The sequence below is a fragment of the Zeus faber genome (assembly GCF_960531495.2).
Source record: "Zeus faber genome assembly, chromosome: 5".
In the NCBI taxonomy this organism is placed as follows: domain Eukaryota; kingdom Metazoa; phylum Chordata; class Actinopteri; order Zeiformes; family Zeidae; genus Zeus; species Zeus faber.
In genome coordinates, this window is record NC_137192.1 from 37499925 (window position 1) to 37519246 (window position 19322).

Sequence of the window (19322 nt, forward strand, 5' to 3'; positions counted from 1 at the left end):
CAATGTCCTCTTTATCTTTTCTAATAGCCATTATACCGCCCATAGGATGTTGCGTATCTACCAGAAGACCTTGAATGGTACATAGAATGGTATAGCCCAGTTTACATAGAGCATCTCTTCCGGGGAGGTGCAAAGGTGTTTGGTCAGATATCAGTACAGGCAAAGTGATAATCTTATCTTTATATCTTAAAGGAACTGGTCTGGAGGTCCGTATCAGCTGCTTCGTCCCTGAGACTCCCACTGTCTTGACAAATTGTCCCGATCTGGGGAGGTGCGTGGCATCATTAGGTCCCACACAGGTGTATGCAGCTCCTTAGTCTGACATTGCCTGTAGGGGTTTGTCTGCCAAGTGAACCAGCAGCATTGGTTCTTCATCAGGGGTTGTTGTTGTGATAACAAAATGCTGACCTCCCTTTGGACCCTCAAGGCACCCCTAGTATCCATTTTGTGGCCCTCGCCAGGGGTTGGTGGGGCCTGTGTGTGGGGCGCTCGATTGTCCTTGTCCTTGCTGTTGTTGGCGCTGATATTGTCCAGGTGCATTGTTTTCCCATGGATTAATCCTGCACTTCCTCCTGGTATGTCGTGTCCGTCCACACCCCCAACATTTTGGTTGGTTTCCTGCTCTCTAGTAGGTGTAGAGTAGGGTCTCTTGGGGGTCCTCTGATTCCCCTAATCTGTTGTTGTTGTTGGGGATATCTGTTGGTCCCCCCTGGTTGTTGTACTATCAGTACGGGTGAATTAGGTAGTTGTGGAGCAGTGAACTGAGGAGCTTGCTGGGGATTGGGGTTCTGATTGGGTCCTTCCATGCCACACCATGAACTTTCTTTTTTTCTGCTGTTAGTTGCCGTAGAGTGAGCTTCTGCAGTGTCTTCTCATCTTGGATTCAGCTTCTGTTGGAGATTTCTATGTTTGGTCATTGCATGTACTACGTCATCCGTGAATTGTGGGAAAGGCATGTTGTATAGCCCTATCACCTCGTTCATCCGGCTCTGGGCTGGTGTTGGCAATCCATGTATTACCCTTTTACGGAAAGAAGCCTAGTGGAACGCATCCATGTCTGGGTCTGTTCCTGTCTGTTTGATCCCCCCTCTCCTGGTGATATGGACATAGGCTGGTGGGCTTTCCGCCTTTATTGGGGTGGTGGTAATTGCATTGGGATTGATACGGTTTGGGTACTTGGCCCTTAGTCCCGTCCATAGGTGATTACGGTGATGGTTGTCAGTGTCACTGTCATTTGCCTGGGAGCCCACATACCTACCAAAACTGGAACACTGTAGAATTTCTTCCATTTCCAGCTTTCCAAGAGTTTTTCCCAGGAGCACTTTCATATCTCCAACGGCCAGAAGTACACCCACTGTCTGATCTTCAAATGATGTTATCCACTGGCTGGCTCCTGCTAGAATTCTGGGTAGGATTTGGGACAGTCCTTCCAAATCTATGGATCCCCATGGAATATAATTGAGATTTTGTCCTTTTGCCAGCAGGGGGAGCTGGTGTGGTGGTGGCTCGTCAGGACCAATGTTGCATGAACCACTTTTTCTAATTCCGCTTCCTCTGATCCCATATTCAATGTTGGCAGAGATCGTGTCAGCCGCTTCACTTCCTCCTCCCTTCTCTGTTTATTTTATCGGTCCTTCTTGGCTTTTTTGCTTCAATCTACCTCTTGAGATCACACATCTGTGTGAGGGTTTCGTTTAATTCTATCTCTGCTCTCTGACTTGAATTTCCAACTGTTTTTAGCCTCTTGTTTACATTCCTCTTTTTCTTCTCCAAATTTTTTTCTGTTCCCTTCTTCAGCACTTTCTAGATCCTCTAGACTTCCTGTTTTTTTTTTCGGAGTGTATGTCGTAGTCGCCAATGCAGTAATTTTTTATTGGCATTTGTGGAGGGAAGGGGTGGGGCTTTGTTTTTTTCATTTGTCCCTGATGTGTTTTTTTGTGGCACATCTAAGTTTGTCTCCCTGTCTTTTTAATATGGTTATCACATGCATTTCTCTTTTCCTTTTTTTTGCCTCTCTTTTTGTTTTATACCTTGGACTTATGATTCTTTAACAGGATGTCCATCTCCGCACACGCGTCAATGTTTAATGTTCCTTCCACTGGCCATGGGGTAGGCTATGTTCTTTTATTTCATTCTTTGGAGCATTCTTGGATCTTTTTTGATAATAGGTGATCCATTCCTCAGAAAAGACCCCGATACGACCCTGAAACACGATACTATCTCATGTCTCATTTTTAATACTTAATATACATGTTGTTAAGAATTGTGTGCAAGGGGTGGGGTGGTATCTCAGGAGGCAGAGCTGGTCGTCTAGTCATCCAAAGTTTGCCGGTTCGATCCCAGGCTCCTCCTGCTAGCATGCTGTAGTGTCCTTGAGCAAGACACTTAACCCCTAATTGCTCCTGATGGCTGCGTCCGTTGGTGTTTGAATAATTGTAATTCGCTTTGGATAAAAGCGGCTGCTAAATGTAATGTAAAAATGTTATGAATGATTAATGCTACACTATACTGTAAATAGAAGGGTTCAAATATGATTGGAGCACCCTTAGTACTGAATACTGTGAACTCGTACTGAGTACAGTTTAGTAGCTGGAATTAGTTTCATAGTTTATATTTACATCTGAACTAGTATATGGGAAGTAAAACAACTGTTAAAACCTGTTTCTCTCTCTCTCTCTGTCTGCCTGTCTCCCTGCAGGGGGCCTGGACCTGAAGTCCCAGGAAGTGGCCCTGAGAGCGGGTCCAGATGTTCTGATCGCGACGCCGGGTCGTTTAATTGACCACCTGCACAACACGCCCGGGTTCCAGCTGTCTCACATCGAGGTCCTGATCCTAGACGAGGCCGACAGGTGAGACAGACAGGCAGGCAGGCAGGCAGGCAGGCAGGCAGGCAGGCAGACAGACAGACAGACAGACAGACAGACAGACAGACAGACAGACAGACAGGTCTCACATCGACAGTGGAAACATGCAGGTAGGACAGAGAGGTGAGACAGACAGACAGGTTCCATTCTAACACCTGTGTACTGTGTGCACTGCAGTGTTTCCCATACATTGATTTATCTTTTGGCTGAATGTCAACATTGACGCCAAATATTGATTTTCAATTTTTTGCTGCACAGCGCATTGATTGGCTCCGCCTATCAGTGCGCTGTTGGGGTCCCCTTTTTATCAGGTGCAGGGCTTGGGCATGGAGGTAGTGGATTGTCTGGGAAAGATATGCATATTCATGAGAAACGTGTCCTCGGCACGCCGGCGATGTTTGCACAGCGGAGCGCAGATCACGGCGCCCTGATGGTCTGGGCTCCGCTGTGCGTCCCGATGCTGCTCCGTTTCCTTACGGAGTGGAACATAACACTGCGTAACGGGAACACTTCCTCACTCACTCTTCGCCAAACTGTATTGTTTGGAACTCGCCGCTTGAAATCCTCTGTACGGCACGCCGCCGCTGTCCTCTCCCGTGCGACTCGACTCACCTTCTTTACCTTTGGTCGAGAACCAAACAGCAGCAGCGTTAGTCAATGTCACATGATGGTCCCTTAGCCAATCAGATAAAAGAGGCCGGTAGTAAAAGTTTCCACAACCAATAACGTCCGGTTCATACAAACTGTCAGTTAATTTGTTTACACGTAACATGTGAAAAGTATATGAAAAGTGCTTAAACACAAATGGGGTTAGTTAAACGCAAGTAATTTATGGATCCTCTGTGTGTCCTCTGAGGGAGCGTCTCCCCCTCTGTGCGTCATGGAGACATTGGGGAGGGAGCCGTTCCTCTAAATAAACCAAATAAAAACATTTATTTACATTGTTAAACATTGACAATGTTTTTATTTTAGATTTGCAATTTACAATTATTATTTTATTTTACTCAATCCACCATAACCCATGAATAGAATGAAACACTTTACTGTGTGTGTACTGTGTAGGATGCTGGATGAGTACTTCGAGGAGCAGATGAAGGAGATCATCCAGATGTGTTCCTACCAGAGACAGACCATGCTGTTCTCTGCTACCATGAGCGAGCAGGTACTAGTACACACAAAGAACACACAGTACAGAGTTTGGATGAGGGACTTCCATGAAGATCCAGTGGCCAAGATCCAGTTTCGCCCCGCCCACAGTAAAACAGGGTTTTAAGAAACGTAGCTTTCCAGGATGGAGATGTTTCAGTGTATTGGTCAAGTAGTTCTCTGTGTATTCAAATAGTTTTCTGTGTATTCAAGTCTTTTTCTGTGTATCCTGTAAAGCTTATTGGAAACAGAATGGAAGAAGAATGTATTGAAGGTGTTTCACCAACTAGTCAACTACAATAACCACTAGTCGCCGCTCTTGGCAGCAGTCAACTGTGAATGTCATTTTTGTCAATTTCACCAGATTTACAATAATTATTGTATTGGTAAAATATATGTATTTACATTTGTGGTATTTAAAAAATATCCTAATTATTTAAAGGTGCAATGTGTGGAATTGAGTGGCATCTAGTGGTGAGGTTGCAGATCGCAACCAACTGAATACCCCTCCCCAACATGGCAGCCTCCGTGGAAAAGACCGTGGCCGCCAACTCGCAAAAAGCGTGAAAGCCCGCCTCTAGAGCCAGTGTTTGCATAGTTTGTTCTTGGCCACTGTAGAAACAGGGGGGGTGCAACATGGCGGCCTCGGGGAAGCATACCCGCTCCATATGTAGATAAGAACGGCTCATTCTAAGGTAACGAAAACACAGCGATTCTTATTTTCATGGGATTCTACACTAAATAAAACATACTTATGAATATTATATTCCATTTCTCTCAAGTCTGTTCTGTAAACTCTACACACTGCACCTTTAATTTACAAAATACAATTTTCATTGTTACCTAGAGCTCCTCTGTCTTCATCTTTCTTACATAATAGGTTAAAGACTCTTGAGTTCTAGGTCCCAGGTGAAGGACCTAGTCTATGTGTTTAATTCAAGAGGGTTTATTGTCATTTCAGCCATATACACAGTACACACTATAAAGTTTCTCAAAGAACCTCGGTCGACACAGAACACAGTTGGACGATATGCTACATATAGTCTGGTGGAGTGCAACAAACAACTTAGTAAAGTGACTTAAACAACATCTTGTAAAGTGACTTAGTGACTGGAATAGTACAAAACAGCAGCGCAAGACAACAGACAACATTCGACAGAGTGCAGAGTACACAACCAGGTGTGTAGCGGGGGGGTCAGATAGTGGCAATTGTCAATAGGCAGTAACAGTAGTGTGGTGGTCCGGTCTTAGTGTAGTAGTGCAGTGCAAATTTTATACAGCAGCAAAGGGGGTAGGGGGTGTTCAGATCAGTCCCTGAGCGTTGAGGAGTCTGATGGCCTGGGGGAAGAAGCTATTACATAGTCTAGATGTGAGGGACCGTATGCATGGTACCTTCTTCCGGATGGAAGGTGGGTGAAAAGTTTATGTGAGGGGTGGGTGGGGTCTTCTTCAATGTTGGTTGCTTTGCGGATGCAGCGTGTGGTGTAGATATCTGAGATGGAGGGGAGAGGGATTCCGATGATCTTTTCAGCTGTCCTCACTACTCGCTGCAGGTGCTTACAGTCCAGGTTGGTGCAGTTATGGACCCGGGCAGCGATGCATCTACTATGTGTGCTCTCTACAGTCCCTCTGTAGAATGTGGTGAGGGTGGGGGGCGGGAGGTGGGCTCTCCTCAGCTTCCTCAGGCAATAGAGATGCTGCTGGGCTTTCTTTACAGTGGAGCCGGTGTTGAGGGACCAGGTTAAGTTCTCCTCCAGGTGGACGGGGAGGAATTGATGTTCTGCACAATCTCCACTGGGGAGCCGTCGATGTCCTGTGGCGCGTGATCCCTCTGTGCTCTCCTAAAGTCAACAACCATCTCTTTGGTTTTGTCTACATTCAGCGACAGGTTGTTGACTTTGCACCAGGTTGTCAGTTGTTTCACCTTCTCTCTGTTATGGTTCTATGTCCCAGGTGAAGGACCAGGTCTCAGGTCTATGTGTTATGGTTCTATGTCCCAGGTGAAGGACCAGGTCTCAGGTCTATGTCTTATGGTTCTATGTCCCAGATCAAGGACCTGGTCTCAGTGTCCCTCCAACGTCCTGTCAGGATCTTCGTGAACAGCAACACGGATGTTGCTCCGTTCCTCCGTCAGGAATTCATCCGAATCCGAGCGAACAGAGAAGGCGACAGAGAGGCCATTGTGACCGGTGAGTACACGCAGTACATGGAGTACTACAAGTGCACACAATACATGGAGTACTGCGAGTACATTACAGTAGATCATTTAGCAGACAATACAATAAGTACATTTAGTCTCAACCATCTCACTAAACCTTCTATAAGACAATAGAGGGGTGCGATAGAGAAGAGTGGTGGTAGTAGTACTTGGAGTTCTACTGGTAGTAGTACTTGGAGTGTCCCCAGGACGGAGCCCTGTGGGACACCAGGTCTGGACAGGGATCCTCTCTGTGAGACCTGGGATGAGCAATTGGCCAAGTATGATGCAACCCACAATTCTACTAGTGCTGGTACTCTACTAGTAGTACAAGTAGTACTGGTACTTTATTAGTTATACTAATACTGGTGGCAGGTAAACACGAACAGTACAGTCAGGACATGGACTTAAAGCCTGATCTTGACCTGTACTTTGTGTGTACCATGTGTCTGTACTGTATGTACTTTATGTGTACTGTGTGTACTCTAGCCCTGCTGAGCAGGACCTTCCAGGACCATGTCATAGTCTTCACCCAAACCAAGAAGCAGGCCCACCGGCTCCACATCCTGCTGGGGCTGATGGGGCTGAAGGTCGGGGAGCTGCACGGGGACCTGAGCCAGAGCCAGAGGCTGGACAACCTGCGGTACTCACAGTACCTACTCACTGCTCACACAATTCACTCACTACTCACAGTACTTACTCACTCACTACTCACTGCTGACAGTACTCACTCACTACTCACACTACTCAGTCATTACTCACAGTACTCACTCACTACTCACAGTAATCAAGATTCAAGAGGTTTATTCGTCATATACATACTTTAATACATACATGCAGTGAAAAGTAATGCAACGCTCCCAGTGATTACACACAATATGTCCAAGGAAAATTTCTTTCTACTAGACCAACTAACTGATTCCTAAAATGTAATACAGTAAGTCGAATACTTATAGAATAAAATAAAAATATATAGAATAAAATGGAATAGATAAAGGGAATAGGCTTACGTATATGGGATGGACTTATGTATATGAGAGAGGCAATTATGTATATACAGATATGTGCATTAAAGTGGCATGTGAATAAAGTGAGGTAGTGTTTGTGGGATAATACAGCACAGTATACAACAGTACGGCGCAGTAATACGGTAACACCGAACACCCCAAAACAGTGACACAGTATATGGTACAGTATGCCACATACAGTACAGTATGCTACATACAGTACAGAAGGTAGTGGAGCCTATGTGTGTGGCTCAGTGGGACCCCTGGTGAGGTCAGCATTGACGGTTCTTATGGCTTGCAAAAAACTCCATCTCAGTCTCTCTGTCCTCGCTGTGGGACTGTGGAGGCTCTTGCTCCACCGCAGCAGCTGGAACAGTCTGTTGTTGGGGTGATGAGGATCCTTCATGACCCTGCAGCTCTGCTACTACACCTCCTGGTGTATTAAGTCCTGCAGGGAGGGGAGGGTAGTTCCAGTGGTACGTTGGGCTGAACGCAGCACCCCCTGCAGGGTTCGCCTGTCCTGAGCAGTACAGTTCCCAAACCAGGCAATGATGTTGCCTGTCACGATGCTCTCCACTGCTCCACAGTAGAAGGACTTGAGGATCCTCACCGAGACCCTGAATTTCTTTAGCTGCCTGAGGTGGTAAAGATGCTGCCTCGCCTCTCTCACCAGAGTGGTAAGGGTTTGTAAAGTCCATGTTAAATCCTCTGTGATGTGGACTCCCAGGTACTTGAAGCTGCTCACCCTGTCAACAGAAGTCCCATTAATCACCAAGGGCGTGTGCATCCTCGATTGTAATACACGCCTGAAGTCCACAATCAGCTCCTTAGTTTTTCTGATGTTCAGGTGTAGGCTATTGTCCTTGCACCAGAGTGACAGATTAGCCACCTCCTTGTGGTAGGCCTTCTCGTCGCAGTCGGCCATCCAGGTGCATAAGCGTGGTGTGCTGTACCTGGGAGACCGCGTCATCCGTGGATCTGTTCTGTCGGTACGCAAACTGCAACGGGTCCCAGGTGCGGGGGTGGGAGGCGCAGATATAATCTTTAATCAGCCTCTCGATACACTTCATGACCACCGAGGCGAGGGCCTCTGGAGGAGCAGGCAGGAGAGGCGATCTTCGGGACAGGAACGAGGGTGGACCTTTTGAAGCAGGATGGGACCACTGATTCAGCCAGGGGGATGTTGAATATCGTAGTGAACACCGGAGCTAGCTGGTTAGCACAGGTTTTCAGTACTCGCCAAGATATGCCATCTGGGCCCGCAGCTTTCCTGGTATTCACCCGCATCAGAGCCCTCCTGACCTCGTGCATGGACACTGAGAGTGCGCGCTTATCCCCAGTGGTGTAACTCCAATTAGCCGGCGAGCTAGCGGTGCTGCTGCCAGACTCAAACCGCGCATAAAAGGAGTTCAGTTGGTTGGCTAGGGAGGCGTCCACACTCATGGCTGGGGAGGAGCTGCCTGTAGTTATCGTCCGCAGCCCCTCCCACAAGCGTCTGGTGTCCCCCTGCTCCATCTGTAGCTCCACAGTCTCTCTGTACGTCCATATAACATCCTTCACCGCCCTCCGCAGATTGTACGACGCCGCTTTGTAATTGTCCATATTTCCGGATACAAGACCGGCGGCTGGCGAGCATTCAGAGCGCAGCGGATGGATTTATCAACCCACTGTTTCTGGTTTGGAAATATCCGAACTTTCACCTTGGGAACGATGCTGTCTGCTAACGTAGCCACGAAGCTCAACGCTACGTCCGTAAACTCGCTGATGTCACTTGAACTTGATTGGAACATGTCCCAGTCTACGTCAGCGAGTGCGTCCTGAAGCACAGCCTCTGATTGGTCCATCCATCGCTTCACTTCCCTCGTCACCACCAGTTCTCGCGTGATCAGAGGCCTGTAAACGGGAACCAGCAAGATTGTGGCGTGTTCAGATTTCCCGAAAGCAGGGAGTGAGACGGTCTTGTATCCGTTCTTGTACGGTGTTTACGATGGTCCAAAGTTATACCTGGTGGCACACGTGATGTGTTGGTGGAAATTAGGAAGAACTTTTTTAAGGTTCGCCCTGTTAAAGTCCCCGGTCACCACCACAGCCACGTTGGGATGTTTGTTTTGAAATCCACACAACACATCATACAGGTCCCACAGTGCTGTGTCGGTATCCGCTTGCGGTGGAGTATAAACGGCTGTAATGATGACCGTACTGAATTCGGGGGGGAGATAAAATGGACGGCATGAGATGGTCAGCTCTTCCAGGTTCGGCGAGCAGAGCGGGAGAGAAACTTGGTGTTGTTGGGGTTACACCAGCGGTTGATTACCATTAGGCAGACGCCTCCACCCTTGGATTTCCCCGACTTCCCCGATCTGTCGGCGCAGAACACGGAGAAGGACTCGGCTGGACGGATGGCTTCATCCGGCACCACTGGGTTCAACCATGTTTCCGTTGGACAGAAGACGCAACAGTTCCTTGTGTCTCGTTGGAATTTAATCCTCGCTCGAAGGATCCTCGCTCCTCATTCTAACCCGAATGCCGCCTCGTTTACCACGATGCTTCCTCCGTGGGCCCGCTCGTGCAACAGCGGCTCCATTTTTGTTGTTGTTGTTGAGCGTCTCGCCACGTAGAATTTCAGCCAGCCACTCTGCTTCCACGGATAAAAAGTCCCAAAGTTGTTCATTTAGGGAAGTTTTTATATCCATGAGTGCCTTAAGAGGTAACGGCCGATGCTTTTTGGCAAACATTATGATAAAAACTGAAAAAAATACTAAAATGTGCAAAAGTCGACCGGAGAGCTGGCGCAGGCGACTGCAAGGGGCGGCGCCACTATTGCCACTGAGGAGAAGCACAGGAGGATCTCTCCTCCTGTGCTTCTCCATGTGCAGTCTGTCACTTTGCTCGTAAAATAAAGTTGGTTGCTTAGCAACCTTTAACTCCCCTTATGTTTCACTGATGATTATCAGCTTTATGTAAAAAAAAAGTGATATGTATATACACACACACACACGGAATTGTTAAACAAAATAAAAAAACACCAGTAACAAATGAACATGAGGGATTTTATGATATATATCTATATATCATATAATTAAATATTCGCCAGAAATTAAGTTGACCTGGTCAGTTAAACATAAAGGGAGTTAAGGTTGCTAAGCAACCAGCTTGTTTGCTCAGTATTTTATGATGTAAAGTGACAGACTGCACATGTGCAGCAAAGGAGGACAACATAGAAGGCAACATATTAACTCCTCCTCCCCTTCTCTTCCTTCTTCTCCTTCTCCTCCTCCCATTCTCCCCCTCTTCTCATTCTCCTCTTCCCTTTATCCTCCTTCTCTTCTCCCCTCTCCTTCTCCTCCTCCCCCTCCTCTTCTCCTTCTCCTCCACTCCTTCTCTCCTCTCCTACTCTTCCCTTATCCTCCTTCTCTTCTTCCCCTTCTCCTACTCCCCTACTCCTCCTTCCTCCCTTCTCCTTCTCCTCTTTCCCTTCTTCTCATCTCCTCCTCCCCTTCTCCTCTTCTCCTCTCCTCTTCCAGGCGTTTTAAGGATGAACAGATCGATGTCCTTGTAGCTACAGATGTTGCTGCCAGAGGTTTGGACATCGAGGGCGTGAAGACGGTACGAGCTAATGCTGATAAATAAAATGAGAGGGAGGAAAAAAGAGGATAAACAGGACTGAGGAAGAGATTTATTTTAATATAAACATGAAATAAAAATATTTTAAATTAATAAAATATGAGATGGCTCGTTGCCTGGTACTGCGACTCAGACCTTGTAGGGTTCCTTGTCCCCACTCACTGTGTGTGTGTGTGTGTGTGTGTGTGTGTGTGTGTGTGTGTGTGTGTGTGTGTGTGTGTGTGTGTGTGTGTGTGTGTGTGTGTGTGTGTGTGTGTGTGTGAACGTGCGCCTCAGGTGGTGAACTTCACCATGCCGGCCACCAGGAAGCATTACGTACACCGCGTGGGACGCACGGCTCGGGCCGGACGCAGCGGACGCTCTGTGTCGCTGGTTGGAGAAACGGAGAGAAGACTGTTGAAGGAGGTGGTGAGGAGCTCCAGGAACAGTGTGAAGAACAGAGTGATCCCTGCAGGTGAGAGGGAGGAGGGAGGGAGAAGACTGTTGAAGGAGGTGGTGAGGAGCTCCAGGAACAGTGTGAAGAACAGAGTGATCCCTGCAGGGGAGAGGGAGGAGGGAGGATGAAACAGTTCAGGAATCCAAAACGATACAACCATCACGAGTTAAACTAAAACTAGTTTAACTGCAACTAACTAGAACTAGTTAAAGGGACTCGTCAGATGTGGACATGAAACTTACAATTGATCATTCACTGTCTCCCCCGTCCGTCTGTCTCTTCACCCGTCTGCCCCCATCCACCTGTCTGTCTGCAGAAGTGGTGGTGAAGTTTCGGGATCATATTTCTCGTTTAGAGGAAGATGTTTACGCTGTGATGAGACTGGAGCGAGAAGAGAGAGAGATGGCTGCTACTGAGGCCCAGGTACCTGCCTGCCTGCCTGCCTGTCTACCAGTGTGTCTGTCTGTTTCCTGTCTGACGGTGTGTTGTTTTCAGATCAGCGCCGCCCAGAAGCGTCTGACGCAGCCAAACGACAATGTTCCTCAAAGAACCTGGTTCCAGAGCCCACAGGACAGGAAGAAGGAACGCAGTGAGTACACGCACAGTACACGCACAGTACACGCACGGTACACACACAGTACATACACAGTACATACACAGTACACACACAGTTCACACACATTACCAGACTGCTCTCCTACGGATGACTGAACTGTAGTTGTATAACTAGTTGTGTAGTTATGTACTAGTACAGTGTGTGATGGTGTACTCTTGCACCCCCTAGTGTCCAAGGCCCTACAGGACTTTGATCTGGCGCTCAGAGGAAAGAAGAAGAGAGAGAAGTTCCTGAAGGATGGAAAAAAGAGAGAGCTGACGGTAAGATGGTCCCCCTGGTGGGGGTGAGGAGGTACTGCAGGCTGGTTTAACTCCCCCTGGTGGTGGTGTGGATATGCTGCATTCCAACACCATCTTGATGAATGCTTCTCCCCTCCCCTAGGCGGAGGACCGTTCCCAATTCGAGGTGCTCAAGGCCCAGATGTACGCAGAGCGAGTGGCTAAACGAGAGCGACGCCCCAAGAGAGCGCGGGCGCTGCCAGAGGACGGGGCGCCCTCTGCAGGTGAGAGCGGGCGCTGCAGGGGTCCAACAGCTCCAATCCTGATAGAGTACACTCAGGTTTAAAAGGAATCCAATTTAGTGTGAAGGGGTACAAAGTAAATATGATAGTATTTTATTGAATCAGATTTAACAACTTCCAGTGGTGTCACCAACATGGTGGTAGCATAGAAAGAGCCGTGTTGAAATCCCCCCAAACTTAAATCTTCATTTAACCTTATTCTAAACTGTGCCGCGATGGATACCAGGAAAAGAGGCAGGGAAAGCATGTGATGAAGAAGTGGAGCGGAGCGGCCGTGAGGGCACGATCTGGAGCCCGTCCCCCTGGAATGGATAGATGAAAGCGTCTTGAGGACATTTAAGGGGAAATGGTGAAAAACGAACACCTGGATGAGGGGCCAACTGAGCAAGCAGGAGAAAGAATGCAGAATACAGGAAGTTACAAACACAGCTGGAAGCTAAAATAACTAACGATGCCAATACGTGGAAATACAGGATGTATGGAGTTCCTGTGGAATGTGACAATAACTCCCAGTCGTGATCTCCTGTTTGGAAAAGCTATTCGGAGAAATCTGGACATACCTGATGCTGCCAACCTCTACAGGTAGAGAGGCTTCAGAAGGAAACGCTACTGGCAGGTGGGACTGACCTGGCGGGTGGGACTCACCTGGCAGGGCGAGTGGATCCCCTGGGCAGTGTCCTGTGTGTCGCTTCTCAACATGGAAGTGACGATAAGTGATCAGGGCAGGACATGAAGCTCAGCCAGGTGGACTCGGGGGGACGTGAACCTGCAGACAGTTGGGATGGAACTTTGTCAGGTTGTTCCCTCGAGGGCGCCCTGTCTCCTGGAGGGGGCTCCTCTGGAGGCTCCTGTAGGGTCGTAAGAGAGACCTTTATTTGAAATGTCAAACAAGCTGACGATGTTAAGTTCTTCACTCATTTGTTTTTCTGCAAACGTTGCTGAATGAGAAACTCCTCATGGAGCAATTATTTCAGTTCTACCAAAGGAAGGAAAAGATGGATTGGATGGAGGTGGTTTTAGGCCCATTAGTGTTGTAAAGGTTGACTACAAGAAGAATAGAGAACATCCCTCCTGGTCTCACTCTGAGCAGAGAGGGAGACAGGTCCTCATCTGAGCTCTACATCCTCCTTGTTCTCTCCTCATCCCATGACACTCTCCCTGTGTAGCACTGAGAAGTGATAACACGCTTAGTATTTTACAAATGAAGATTTTGTTTTTATTTGATGAACCCTGGCGCTGATACATGAAAATGACCTAAATGAGTTCTATTTCTATAAAAGAAAAAAGCTAAACAACAATGGGGCGGGGTGTAAGTAGTTTAATAAACCATTGTGAACGACACCTTTCCAACGACTTCCAACCAAACCATAGTTTAGCGCTTCTTCTAGAATTGAACCTTTGTTATTATTATAGTGTTTATATAAATGTTAAAATCATGGTTGCTCTGTGGTAAACATAACGTAAACCATTGTAGAGTTCCGTGGTAGAACGTCAGACTTCATGTCACCGCTTCCATGGTAACAGCGAGCTCCACCAATCATAGATGTCGCTGTTACACTTTAGGACTGTGGCTAGTGAAGTGCGTCTCGGTGACATGGGGAATAACATGTTTTTCTTAAAACAAGGTTGATATCATACAGACTTGGGGCTTCTAAGTCCACCTTGGATGGGTACCACATTATGGATAATAATCAAAGCCCTCGACTCAGAACATGAATGGGATTTTCACTCTCGGAACCTGACTGTTGAGCTCTAGACGTTTAGACGTGGAAAAGCTTTGGATTGAGTCACAACCATCCTGTTCAGTGTTGAATCTGGATTTGGCCTCCACAGCTCTAGCGTTGACACTGTGATGGACCACGCGCCGGAATAAGCATCAAAGCATCAAACAGAGTGGTGCACTCGAGGAATAATTCTGAGGTTACACAATTAATATCACATTCAGCTATGACCCCCAAATCATATTCGAGAGAAAACAGTTTGGATTGGGATGCAACATCAATGGGATACTGAGGTGTCAATTTATCTGCTGAACATTCCAAACTATTTGAACTTAATTACAGCCCTTTAAAGCAGAGCTTCTCAATTATTTTCTGTTACGCCCCCCCCTAGGAAGAAGTAAATATTTCACACCCCCCAACTCTCCGCCGCGACTGTAAATCGTATCATATGTCTATAAAATTGTTATAAGTACACCTCTGCATAACATTGTATCCTTATTAACATTAAAGAAAACAAAAAAAGAAAGAAATATAGATCAACTTACAACGAAGAATAACTTTATTAACATTGTTTTTTAGTCTGTAACAGAAAAGACTTAAAGTGCATCAATTTGCCTGAAATTAAAAAAATAATTTCAATCCTTATTTAAACTGTAAACATTTTTGGAGCACTTGATATGGTAAAATAAAATTTCATATAATCAAATAAATTCAAATTGATCAGCAACATTAACTCAGGAGCACAATATATAAAACACTTTGACCTATAAAACAAAAATTAATAAAACAATTTGTGCAGATTTTTTTTTTTTTTATCAAAATGAGGAAGTCAGGATTAACGGCTACAATGAGCACGTTTTGCCATGCACAGCTTTTCAAAGCGGGTATTGAAGCATGATACTGCAACTCTCAGCTCCTGCTCAATGTTTAGCTGGGACCTGTACTTGGTCTTCAGTGCAGCAACAGCAGAGAAGCCAGTCTCACAAAGATAAGATGTTGCAAAAGGAAGAAGAATGCCCATGGCCCTCTGCCCTAAGAGTGGATACTGCCTCTCTACACTCAGCCAGAATTCACTCAGTGTCTGTGATGTGAACCTCAGTCTCAATGTGGAGTCAGACGTCATATCAATGAACTGGTCCTCCTCTGCAGAGCTGAAACCAGTTGGAGCTGGTGCATTGAAACGATCTCTCACCCAGTCATATTGGGAACTGTTTTCAGGGAAGTACTTTTTAAAGAATCCCATCAGTGATGAAATATGCTCCTTAATATATGGAATCACTGAAGTGGCATCATAGCCAGTAGTGTCAACAAATTCATGCAGGTTCTCGAATGAATCAGTATTTCCTTCATCAAGTCGCCTGCTCCACACTGCAAGCTTTCCAGTGAAAGAGCTGATCTTGTCTGTGACCTGAGGGAGGTGTTTATCTTTCCCTTGAAGCTGTAGATTTAGTTCATTTAGCTTTCCAAATATGTCACTCAGGTCGGCCAGTTTTGCCAGGAAGTTCTCATCACTTAATTTTTCTGCGAGGTCATACTTGTGCTCCTGCTCCAAAAACATTCTTATCTGCTCTCTGAGCTCAAAAACTCGGGACAAGACTTTCCCTGGTGACAGCCACCTTGCTTCACTGTGAAACAGCACAGCTTGATGTTCAGCTCCCATCTCCTCACAGATAGCAGAGAAGACTCTTGTTTTTGGTGGTCTGGTCTTTATAAAATTGACTACACCTACAATGTCAGTCATAACCTCACTTAATTCAGAGGAAAGGTGCCTTGATGCCAGTGCTTAAGGTGCCTTGATGCCAGTGCTTCTCTGTGTATAACACAGTGTGTCCACTCAGCATTAGGTGAGGCCTTCTTGATGAGCGCCCCAAGTCCTTCTCTCATCCCTGCCATGGTCTGTGCACCATCACTGCAAACACCAATGCAGTTCTCCCACTTTAGCCCATTTCAGTCAGGAAGCAGTCCAGCATTTTCAATAGCTCTTCAGCTGTGGCTCTATCGCTGACATATTTACAAAAAGTAGATCCTCACACAGGGAGTTCATCATGTCAAAACGTACATAAGCGATAAACAAACAGTCTCTGTTGCTGTCGGTTGCTTCATCGAACTGTAAGGCAAAACGTTTGCTAAAGATCTTAAAGAACAGCCGGTTGATAAACTCAAAGACAATGTCATTGGACAGAGGGATAGTTTTTATTTTTGCAGCGCTTGCGTCATCCAGCATGACAGAGACCATGTCTAATGCTGCAGGCGGTATCCTCTGCTATGTAGTGGGGTTTTTTGCACTGAGCAATTTGGTACGCCACCTTATATAATGCTAACAGTGCTTGCTGGTTTACTGAAGTAGCATTCACAAAGCGGGACGATTGCTGGCAATATTCGGCACGTTTTCGCAAAAAAAAAATCAAGTGGCTTGTCAGCGTGATTGGGGTGTAATGTCTTTAAGTGACGCCTACATTTTTTTGGCTTCATGCTGTCCGCTGCCAACATTTTTAGACACAGTAAACATACTGGTCTTTCCTCGTCTCCCACCGTAGTCACAGTGAAGCCAAGCGCTACATACGCTTCGTCATATTTCCTCATCTTAGCTTTCCGGAGACTTATGTTTGTCTCATTATCTCTGTCTCTCTCCGCCTTGCTTTTCATCCCTGTTAAATATTTTTCCATGGTGTCTCTTAAGGGTTTGTTATCTGCACTTCATATCTCTGTGCCGTGTGCTCTTGTTTGGTGCAAAAACACCTACTCCCTGCGGCAAAAAAAGCACGTTCCCCGGTGTCACTGCACCCCCTCTGGCATCGCTCCAAGCCCCCCCAGGGGGGTACGCCCCACTATTTGAGAAACACTGCTTTAAAGCAACTTTATACCTTTTTTTTACCTGAAAATAACAGCTTCAGAATCATTTTGATGCTACACTGACTTATAATATTGAGAATGGCCCCTCTTTCCCACCGCCTTTCATTGCGCCACAGGCTTTGTTTCACCCTCTGACTGGCACGTGCAAGCCCATCTGGCAGACCAGCACATCTGGTACCTGCACAGGTCGCAGGGAGACCATCTGCCAGGCCAAGCACATTTAAAAGTTTGTTCTGACTTTCGTAAGAACAGGCGCGCATCAGGACAGCATACGGGGATAACGGGGCGCATGATAATTAATTTAATGAACGTTGAAAATGGAATAAATAAATGGATTTATTTTTATTGGTTATTTTGTTATGTTACCGCTGAGTGTACGTGGGCTGGTCCCCACCCAGAGCCATGCAACTTGACTGGACGGACTGTCCTCAGTCCGAGGGACTGGCGAGGGTCCGTGCACTAACGTCTGGACCAATCATCGTGCACGTACTTGACTGGAGGTTTCTCTTGTGCCGGTCAGTCCCTGCCCTGGAGTAGGAGCTTAAAAAATACTTAAACTGCTTTCTATGGGTTTTATTTTTTATTTTTTTTCTAGTTCCTGCAGTGTGAACACAAGAAAAGTGACAGTTTCTCCAAAAAGTTCTTACAACTATGAAAAGATTCCCTGCATTTGTAACAGACTGTTGTTGAAACGGGACCGATAAGGTTGAAGTTTGTCCAGTAAAATAACTTTTTTTTTTTTTTTGTGCAGTTGCAGAGTAGCAGCCCTGCTCACATAATAAATGTATAAAGTGTTCAGTTGTGTGAGATTCATCTGGATTATGAACGTGCAAATGACATCTTGAAAGGAAACACGAGTCAAGCGTCAGAAAAGGAAGAAGCAGGAAGTAATAAAGTTATGATCTCCATCTTGTTTTGCCCTCTGTCCTGCTCGTTTGGGGGGAGGAGCATGTCCACCAACGGGTTCTGCTGCAGCTCCACGGAGCACCACAGGGGGCGCTGCAAATGGGATTGAATAATTTGTTTATATTTTGGATGCTACGCTGTTCTTGTGTAAACATTTCAAATACAAAACATCAGATTGAACCTTTCATACATTTTAACTGAGTAGCAACTCTGTCTGTCTGTCTGTCTGTCCTCAGCCAATCAGAAGTCTGGAAAAACCGCCAGGAAGTCGGTGTTTGATAAAGAGCTGACGAACACGAGCAGCAAAGCCCTGAAGCAGTACAGAGCAGGGTGAGACTGTCTGCCCGCCTGCCTGTCTGCCCATCTGAATGTCTGCCTGGCTCTGTCTCTAATGAGGTCCGTTGCCTTCCAGTCCGTCCTTCGAGGATAGAAAGCGCCTCGGCTTCAACAGGAGAGGAGGAGGAAGAGGAGGAGGAAGAGGTGGAGGAGGAGGAAGAGGTGGAGGAGGAGGAAGAGGAAGAGGTAGAGGAGAAGGAGGAGGAAGGGGCAGAGGAAGAGGTGGAAAAGGTGGAGGAGGAAGTGGCGGCTTTAAGTCCAGGTGAGTAGGTCTGTAAATCCATTCGGGGCCTGAACCTTCTGGAATCAAAATTTCTGACGCCCTGTTTCAGTTTCAGGGGGACGTGAAGTATAAACCGGACCGGACCATCCTGGACTGGACCACCCAGAACCAGACCATCTGACAGTTTCTTAACTTTTACTTTTTGTTCCTGGTTTCTCTGAAATGTGTCAAATAAACATTTTATGATTAAGATTCAAGAGTTTTATTCGTCACATACATATACATCAGATAAATCAGATTTATTATTCATTCTGTTTATTTTGTGGATTTCTGTATGAAATTAGTTGTAAGAGAGATCAATAAATGATATTTAATATCCATATAACATCAATATGTCCTTATAAAAATAATATTAAGAAGAAGAAGAAGAAAGAAGAAACAGTCTTTAATTGTCACACGACACTCCACAACACATGCTTGCACACACACACACACACACACACACACACATGCTTGATGGTGCTGGTGAAATGGATCCTCTGCATTGACCCATCCTGGCTTGTCCTTCCTCCGGGGGCACAGCCAGGAGCAGTGGGCAGCGTACGTGGACGCGCCCGGGGACCAGGTGATGAGTGTCCATCGCTGGTCAGACCATGATGGGTGCATGTTTTTGGTGGGGGTCCTTACTGACGTGAGGTGGAGGAAACCCCATGTGAACACGGGGAGAACATGCAAACTCCACACAGAAAGGCTCCTGTTTGGAAGATAACCCACCAGAGCACGGTGCCAACAGCGCCCCAGGCGGGAATCGAACCCAGGACCATCTTGCTGTGAGGCAGCAGTGCAATGCACTGCGCCACCGCCAACAAATTT

At 46.5% G+C, this 19322-nt stretch overlaps 1 protein-coding gene across 3 annotated transcripts in view; it reads left to right on the forward strand.

The window, feature by feature from the left end:
* Nucleotides 1–18701, forward strand: part of ddx27 (DEAD (Asp-Glu-Ala-Asp) box polypeptide 27) — a 34097-nt gene extending 15396 nt beyond the window's left edge. For all 3 annotated transcript variants that reach the window (XM_080001513.1, XM_080001514.1, XM_080001515.1), the window contains exons 9-21: nucleotides 2699–2849; nucleotides 3927–4026; nucleotides 6058–6199; nucleotides 6697–6850; nucleotides 10739–10820; nucleotides 11115–11292; nucleotides 11591–11697; nucleotides 11770–11863; nucleotides 12059–12150; nucleotides 12272–12392; nucleotides 18127–18220; nucleotides 18303–18488; nucleotides 18559–18701. In XM_080001513.1, the coding sequence (XP_079857639.1) occupies nucleotides 2699–2849; nucleotides 3927–4026; nucleotides 6058–6199; nucleotides 6697–6850; nucleotides 10739–10820; nucleotides 11115–11292; nucleotides 11591–11697; nucleotides 11770–11863; nucleotides 12059–12150; nucleotides 12272–12392; nucleotides 18127–18220; nucleotides 18303–18488; nucleotides 18559–18574 (1517 nt within the window). In that variant the 3' untranslated portion in view covers nucleotides 18575–18701. The remainder of the gene's footprint in view (nucleotides 1–2698; nucleotides 2850–3926; nucleotides 4027–6057; nucleotides 6200–6696; nucleotides 6851–10738; nucleotides 10821–11114; nucleotides 11293–11590; nucleotides 11698–11769; nucleotides 11864–12058; nucleotides 12151–12271; nucleotides 12393–18126; nucleotides 18221–18302; nucleotides 18489–18558) is intronic.
* The last annotated feature ends 621 nt before the right edge of the window (nucleotides 18702–19322 follow it).